General features: G+C 32.2%; 1 protein-coding gene across 1 annotated transcript in view; it reads right to left on the reverse strand.

Moving 5' to 3' along the window:
* The window catches only part of LOC105156301 (nucleolin 2-like), a 7,115-nt gene extending 2,220 nt beyond the window's left edge, over positions 1-4,895 (reverse strand). Inside the window, exons 1-11 of the mRNA XM_020691736.1 lie at positions 4,698-4,895; positions 4,557-4,605; positions 4,197-4,363; positions 2,797-3,777; positions 2,146-2,193; positions 1,916-1,999; positions 1,685-1,798; positions 1,396-1,473; positions 1,002-1,093; positions 808-925; positions 1-52 (exon numbers count right to left, since the gene is read on the reverse strand). The exon at positions 1-52 is cut by the window's left edge and continues 30 nt beyond it. Of these exons, the coding sequence (XP_020547395.1) occupies positions 1-52; positions 808-925; positions 1,002-1,093; positions 1,396-1,473; positions 1,685-1,798; positions 1,916-1,999; positions 2,146-2,193; positions 2,797-3,777; positions 4,197-4,363; positions 4,557-4,605; positions 4,698-4,730 (1,816 nt within the window). The 5' untranslated portion in view covers positions 4,731-4,895. The remainder of the gene's footprint in view (positions 53-807; positions 926-1,001; positions 1,094-1,395; positions 1,474-1,684; positions 1,799-1,915; positions 2,000-2,145; positions 2,194-2,796; positions 3,778-4,196; positions 4,364-4,556; positions 4,606-4,697) is intronic.

Consider the following 8,697-nt stretch of genomic DNA (forward strand, 5'->3'; position numbering starts at 1 on the left):
CAAGTCTCACAGCACGACCCAGCAAATCTTCACCATTCAATTCACGGAGGGCCTAAAGTATTTGTACATCACAATTTCAATGCAGAGCTGATAACAAAAATGGCAGCTAAAGAACCTAAATAAATCTAAGATGTTTCAAATGTACATTCAGCCATGTGGCCTCCAATCCCAGGGATCTTCACATTTCTAATAATGCAGATGAAACTAGTGGCATTGCCAGGTAGCAAATTCTGTTAGCAAGGCATAGCTAACAAATTGCACAAAATAATAGATAAGAAATATTAAAAAAGGAAGCAAATTCAAATTTACTGAATTCAGATTAATGATCGATAGAACTACACAACCAACATCTCTGCAGCAGTTATATATCCCACTACATTTACTATCCACTCATTGCAGTTGCAACTCTAGATATCCTTTCAAGTAGAGAGCGGCGACGAAAATGCAATGAATATAAACTATTTTTGTTTTTTTCATATACAAATTATTTTGGTCGATTGATTATGATCCAGCAACAAAAGGAGTATAAGCTACACAGAACCATTACACCTAGCATGCACGAGTTTGTGTATGCGAAAAAGAGATGCATCAATAACTTACAGATTAGCTGAAGGTAATAGCCAAGGACTTCTTAGCAGTTTCATAATATCCAGAGAACATCCAGCGATATCCAAATATGCATGCCCATCTATTAAAAAAAACAAATGCTTGCCTGTGCCTATGTGCATGCATGTGTATATATGTAAAAGAACAAATGCATGAAGATGAATAATTCAACCGATCACTATGTATGATATGGATCAATACCTTCTCTGCTGCTTCTGCAGAAGCAAACTCAACATGACCAAAGCCTCTGAATTGATTATCCGCGTCCATGGCAAAGCGAACATCAACAACTTCTCCAACAGATTTGAAGAAATTCTCACTGGGTATTATAAAATTAAGTTTAGGCTCCAAAATATAATGAAACAAGAACTACTCTTCGGGTATGCTAAGCTTACACATCAGCTTGCTCAACAGAGAAGGATAGATTCCCAACAAACAGAGTTTTAGAGCCAGTTGTCTGCTCTTTGGGAGTGGCAGGGGTCTTGGGCTGCACAATGTAAAAATTCAACATTATAAGGTGAGCATGAAGCATGTTTCACAAGAATCACAACCATTTCCAAACATAAAGTTTATCCAAGACCATTTTGGGCATCCCAATGTAACACATGTATCTCAGAAAGCATTTAACTTCGCAAACTATCCCTATATAACCTAGATCAAATGCAAATTAGGCAAATATCAGTATGCATATATAAGCAGAGACCCTATAACAAGGGGGACTAAGTTATTATTTCACTTAAGTGCAGTCAAACAAGAGAACATGCAGCAGGCAGCACATAGACCACTTACAGTCTTTTCAAATGGAGAACCTCCTTTAGCAGCATTTCCCTTCCCCGTTTTGACATCAGTCATTTCTACATCAGTACCCTGTATCAACAAAAATATCACCACATGGGTACGAGTATATGAGGTAGAGAAAGTAAGGTCAAACTAGTCAATTCATCATGCATCCATAAACTGAAAGCAAGACTAGTTTTCATCAACAACAGTTCATCAACACACACCACATGCACAAAAAACTCAAGAAAAACAGAAAACTGCATTTGAATCCATTCATTCAAATGCTAGTAGCATTTACATTTTTCTTGGGAGTTTTAGAAGGCTTTTCCTCCTCTTCCTCTGAAGAGCCTTCTTCATCTTCATCTGAAGAAGATTCATCTGAACCAGCGCTCTTTGGGGCTGTAGCAGACTGCTAACAAGGAGCCAACCATGAAAAATGGGAAATAGGACATGAATAATATAAAACATAGCAATCAAGTGCAACAAAATGTAATAATATTTGAATTTGAATGGAATTAAGTCAACATACTGGAACTTTGATCTTCTTCGTCTGCGGCTCTTCATCATCACTTTCTTCAGAGCTGTCATCATCAGAGCTTGCCTCCGTCTTTGCCTGTAGAAGAGCATTACTAATTAATAATCATAAAAAACAGAGTGACGATACCTTCAACTTCAAAATCATCAGAAGAGCATTTGAGAAATCTGCTAAGCTAATTGACAACATAACATTCACAAAGGGATGCAGGTGGAGCAAAGTACCTGGTTCTTGCCAGCAGTGGCCCTCTTCAAAGAAGCAGCTTTAGGGGCCTGTCACATGATATACCAAACGGCATATTACATTGCAGTCCATGACAAGCCCAAATATCATAAATTAAAATAGAGAAAACTGTGTTGGCTAAATAATAATACTTCAATCACAGTTAAAATCATTTCATACAACACATTTTGAGAAGCTGCATTTAAATAAACTTCAATAAGTATGAAATTCATCACCTAATGGAGATGACATCACTCATTCAACTGCAACAAAACACCAAATGTATAAATCATACTCAAGAGACTCACAACCAAAAAATTGCACAAGTAGCAAAGAGGATGGCCCAGCCATTGCCCAAACCAGAAGTAAAACATTTAAAAGGTCTCCAGCCCATACTGGCTAGTGAATCGAATCATCTCAGAGGTTTTCTTTAAGGGTATCAATAGCTCACAAGCCATATCCCCTCAGCATTTCACCCACAAACGAGGAAAACAGAAAAAACAGGCAAGTTAACTTAATAAATGAAAACGGATTGTTAAACAACATTTGAGGTATAAATGATAAACAACATATACAAGGTATCATAAGCAACTATAACACAGAGAACGAAACGCACATTAGAAATACAAACAAGTCTAGCAACATGCACTTACATCATCATCTGATTCTGATTCCTCCTTTTTTTTCTTCACAATAGCTGCTGGCTTATTATTAGCTGCAACATCTTCATCAGAGCTTTCATCATCACTGCTCGAATCATCTTTCTTTTTCTGGGTAGCAGCTACAGGGGCCTTGTTAGTGGCAGCTGCTGGAGGAACTTTTTTTGCTTTGGCAGCATCCTCATCAGAACTAGTCTCATCTTCAGAATCAGATTCATCACTGCTGGAATCAGCTTTCTTCTGGGTAGAAACTACTGGTTCCTTTTTAGGCAGAAGTGGAGGAGCTTTCTTGGCTGCACCAACATCCTCGTCCGAACTGGATTCATCTTCAGATGAAGAGTCAGAATCATCACTTGATTCATCTTTCTTCTTGGCTGGAGTTACAGGCCCCTTTTTGGATGGAGCTGCATCAGTTTTCTTAGCTGCAGCAACATCCTCATCCGAACTGGATTCATCTTCAGAGGAAGAATCAGAATCATCACTTGATTCATCTTTCTTCTTGGCAGGAGCTACAGGGCCCTTTTTAGTCGGAGCTGCCTGAGTTTTCTTAGCCGCAGGAACTTCCTCATCTGAAGATTCCTCTTCAGAGGAAGAATCAGAATCATCACTTGATTCATCTTTCTTCTTGGCAGGAGCTACAGGGCCCTTTTTAGTCAGAGCTGCCTGAGTTTTCTTAGCCTCAGGAACTTCCTCATCTGAAGATTCCTCTTCAGAGGAAGAGTCAGAATCATCACTTGATTCAACTTTCTTCTTGGCTGCAGCTACAGGTGCCTTTTTGGGAGGAGCTGCATGAGTTTTCTTAGCTGCAGCAACATCCTCATCTGAACTGGATTCATCATCAGATGAAGAGTCAGAATCATCACTTGATTCATCTTTCTTCTTAGTAGCAGCTACATGTCCATTCTTTGGTGCAGTTGCAGGTTTCTTCTTGGGTGCACTAGCATCCACATGCCCATTCTTGGCAGATACCTTAACCTGGTAATAATTCACAGTGATGAAAAATATTTTATTGAAGCTGAAGAATAACAAAATCTGCATATGTAAGAAAAAGCCATTTACACGATTCAAATGGTTCAGGAAATAGTAAAAACACATTTGCTGAGGAGCAGGAAATTTGTCATAGTAAATCTATAATATGTGGTAATAATTTCCACAATATTTACTTTTCATTTTTTATAATGCAGCTTACCACTTGACTCATATAGGTAAAATTTCAATGCATATGATACAGTGTTTTCATGATTCTTAATGTCAAAAAAGCCAATTGGTTTTACATCTTCCAACTCTAAAGAACTGAAAGCAGACTAATAAGGATTACTCACTTCAAACAATCAACGTCAAAGGGGGTAGGGCAAGAAAACAAATTAAAAGGGACAGGCTATTAAGCTTTAAACCTTGAGCTCTTGCTCGGACTCTGAAGAAGTATCCTCATCAGAGGAGGTCTCGACCTTCTTTTTAACTGCCTTCTTCTCAACCTTAACCTCACTCTTCTTTTCCTCCACCTTCTGCTTCTTAGCACTTACTACTTCCTTCTCAATAGCGTCCTCCGCTTCTCTCTTGCCTATTCAACATGAAAAGAAACCATACAAGTAGATAATAATTAAACACCACACTAATCCGGAAAACAAAACTGACACTAATTCCAAATAACCCAATAAAACAAAGCACAAGGAAGAATCAAACCCAGAAACAAAATACAAACACAAAAACAAGAAGAGCAAAAAAAAATGGATACAATAAATCAAAACGGTAACCTTTCTTCAACGGTTTAGCCGGAGCGGCAACAACAGCAGCCGCATCGACCTACAACGAGAAAACCAGCAAAAACATCAAACATAAGCCAACGAACAGATAAAAACGAGTGAATTCAGTGAAGAAACAAACCGCCGCTTTACCTTGGAGGCAGATTTCTTGGTAGATTTACCCATTCTGAGGATTTGAGGAAAGAAATCAACTAGAAAGGAATCAGCTGCAGGCTGTCACCAAAGGAACGGCCAAACGATGAAAAAGACTTACTCTGCAAAAACCCTAAAAAGCGTTAGGGTTTATTGTGGAGTAGATACTTTGGTAGACAGCGTATGCCGAGAGGCAGTGGCTCCCATTTTATATTAGGGTTTTGATTTTTTTAATATTTTTCCCCCTTTTTCTCTTTCTCTTTTTACTTTATTTTTTCCGGGTAAAGGTGCATTGTGGTATACAAATTTTGTTATTATTGTCACTCGGTATCCAAGTAATTATAAATAACTCTATTGATATTTGATTTTTATTATTAATATTATTTTTATATTTAATTAATACTTTTTATTTATTTATATAATTATCAAATTATTCCTTTGATATTAAAATTAACAATAATAAATTTTCCAAAAAAAATCAATAAATTCTATCAAATATGTTTTTATAATTCTTTCTGTATTTAATTCTTTATTTCTAAATCTATGGTTCTATACAAATATAAAAAAATTATATTTTTACTCACAAACCATGATTTATGATACCACTACTTCAAAAGTTTGTTACACTAATAATATCATTAAGTTGATTTATTTTTATTTTTTTCATGTTTTTTTAAAATGAAGTTAGTTTTTATATATAGAGATAATTACATTCTCCTTTTCTAATATTGGATTTATTACACGTAAATCTTCTGTAGTTTAGTAAATTACATCTAACACCCTTGAACTTTGCTTTTGTCTAACAAATAAATCCTCAATTAGTCAATAATAAGTCAATCGAGAGTATATATCAATTTTCAGCAATTTTTTTGCTAATATCAGCTAATTCAATGAATTTTGACCAACAAAAGAATTATTTATTAGACGAAGCAAACCTTAAAGAATTATTTATTAGATGAAGCAAACCTTAAAGGTGTTAGATGTAATTTTCCACATCACATGATATCTATGTTAATTATTCAAAACCTTATGGGAGGTGAGTGTAATTGTCCCTTATATATTTTATTTTTATTTGTAATACATTTTTAAATATGAAATCTATATTAATATAAAAAAATAAAAAATATTTCACACTCACAAACGGTGATTTATCACTGCACCAAATTTTTATTATATTGATAATATATATCCTTAAATTGATATTTTTTTATTTTTTTTAAATATGATAATGTATTGATTTGTATACATTATTCTTATTTGTAATATGTTTTAAAGCATACAAAATTATTTATGAAATGCACATAGAGACAACATGTCAAGAAAGCTATTTTATATATATAGAAAAAAAAAACCATTATTAACTCATATATAAAATTATATATTTAGTTCTGTAATTTTAAGTCGTTAGCATTTTTTATCCTATAACTTACTCTATTTACATATTTACGAATTTAGTTCAAAACATCTCATATTTGATCATTTTTTGAAAAATTTAGTCCTGGTAATTTTAGTCCTAACAGCATATAATTATATGACCAAAAAGATAGTTATCACAATGTAAATGGGACCAAAATTGATAATATAAAACTAAATTCATAGAAAAAAATAACTAAATATATAAATAAAATAAATTACAATACTATAAATACTAACAACCTAGAATTACAGAATTAAAAACATAATTTTGCCTTAACTTATATTAATAGTCAGTCCTCTCAAGAAATAGATTTAAATTGAAAATTTTGTTATAGGACATACATTTGTTTCTCGACAAAGGTATTTTTGCATTCAATCAAGATATTAAACTTTGGTTGCAAAAACTTAAATTTAAATTTATATTACATTTTCAGAAATTTAAATGTAAAATTCCGTACAACAACAATACAATTACGAAGGCCATTAAAATTTTATTACCCAATAAAGCCAATACAATAATTTTATGGTATGCTATCATTTTGCACATTTCCGCATGGCATAATGTTTCCATCATTGCCAATATATATACATTAATAATAATTTATTTACAAGTCAAATGTTTGGAATTAATTCAGGATGGGTCGAAATTGTATTTGTTTGGCCCATTTCACTGAAAAAATCCAATTTTATTGAAAATCTTGCAGTATAAATGATTTAATTATATGTTTTGTATATAACATGCAAATGTGATTAAAATATGAAACTACATTTACACCCATAGAAAAAATAAAAATAAAACTATATCAATTTTCTTCTATACTATTCATTTTAAATTAATAATTAAAATTTATTGTATACAAATATATATAAAATATCATAATCTATAGATTTAGAGTTAAATATGTATATTATTATTTATATATTTTCCAGCAAATTTTCATCAATTAAAAATAATTTTTAGCACCAAAAATATTTGCAACAAATATCAAGAAAAAATTTAGATTTTTCCCAAGAAAAAAGTAAAATAAAAAAACCTACAAAATTTTCATTATTGCCAAGAAACAGTTGCAACACAAGATTATGAAAAACGAATGGAGGCTCAGATCAACATATGGAGATGGGGCAAGACGTCGTGGCATGTTGTCTCTATATGCATATAATAAATATTTTTTTATATTTTAAATAAAAATAAAATATATAACTCAACCCATCACATTTTTCACATAAAAAGAAAAAAAGAAAAAGTAATAAATAAGATAACTAACTTATGATGTTAATTCATAAAATGTGGCATCAAAAAATTTCAAGATCTTATTTAGTGGGCTAAACAATATTTTGCCCCAATCCAAAACTAATCCCACTAGCCCATTGACCATCTCTAAATCAAACTAACAATTATAATCCTCTTGCAATTCTTGAATCTAATATCACTCATGCATTTGAACCCATTTTTTGTCTAACCAAATATGAAATTGATTCATTTGTCACCTCTAAATAAAATAAATAAATAAAATTATGGAACTCTAATTTATGAAATATCTTATACTATATTATAGCGGGCTAAAAAAAATTAGTTCTAAAATAAATAGGATTACACTAAGATAATCTTTTCAAGCATTGCGGAAACATCGAGTTTCTTAATTTGAAAAATTATGAAAACTATTTTAGAAGATCATGAAAAATCCAGTAATTTTCATTTTTTTTCTTATTATTTACAAACATGTCTTGTTTCTAAAGCCAATATTATTTAAACTACATCAAATTCCAATCAAATATTTGAAAAATTCAATGATAACTTATGTAAAGGATAAATTGTATGAAGGCAAAAAGAAAAAAGAAACCATGTTTTATTAAATCTAGCCGAAATGTCTTTTTTGTTATTTAGTGGTAACGGTGTTGAATATATGTTACTTTTACCCGTTATGCCCCTATGACCTAAAAGTTTCCTTTCCATTTGTTAACCATTTCGATAAGAAGAAAGACAAAAACTATAACAGGAGAAAAAATTACAGAGAGAAAAAAAAAAATAGGATTATCTCACAAGAAACCCTCTCAGATCTAATCATTTTTTAGGCCAAAGCAGACGGACATTAGTAGATTTTAGGGCTTTTCGAGATTTTGAACAACAGCCTGCGTCATGATTTAGAGCAAGAAGTTGTTCAGTATTTTAAATTTGGAGTTGGTGAGATTTATAACGAGGTAAGATTAACTCAAATTTGTTTATATATATTTTGTTCATGTCAAAATATGAATAAAAGTTGTCACTTTTTGGGAGTTGGATCAACATATTTGTCTAGTATTTTTAATAAATCTAGGATTTAAGATTATTGTAAACGATGTAGGATTTGTGTGTAATGTTTTTTCTATCTTGTAGTATATTGATTGTGAATCTTTCAATTTTTTTGTATTTCATAAAGATTTCGAACTCCCCCACCTCTTGTACATTTTAGTCTTTACTAACTACGGTTCTCCTTTCTTGTTCTAGTTTTCCATGATTTTGTTTGACCACTATTTTGTGCTTTCTCTGAGGATTGATGAGGAATCTCGATCCCATCTGCTTATAAAGTATGTCTTTATTCATTTG

This window comes from Sesamum indicum, linkage group LG2 (genome assembly GCF_000512975.1).
Source record: "Sesamum indicum cultivar Zhongzhi No. 13 linkage group LG2, S_indicum_v1.0, whole genome shotgun sequence".
NCBI lineage: Eukaryota > Viridiplantae > Streptophyta > Magnoliopsida > Lamiales > Pedaliaceae > Sesamum > Sesamum indicum.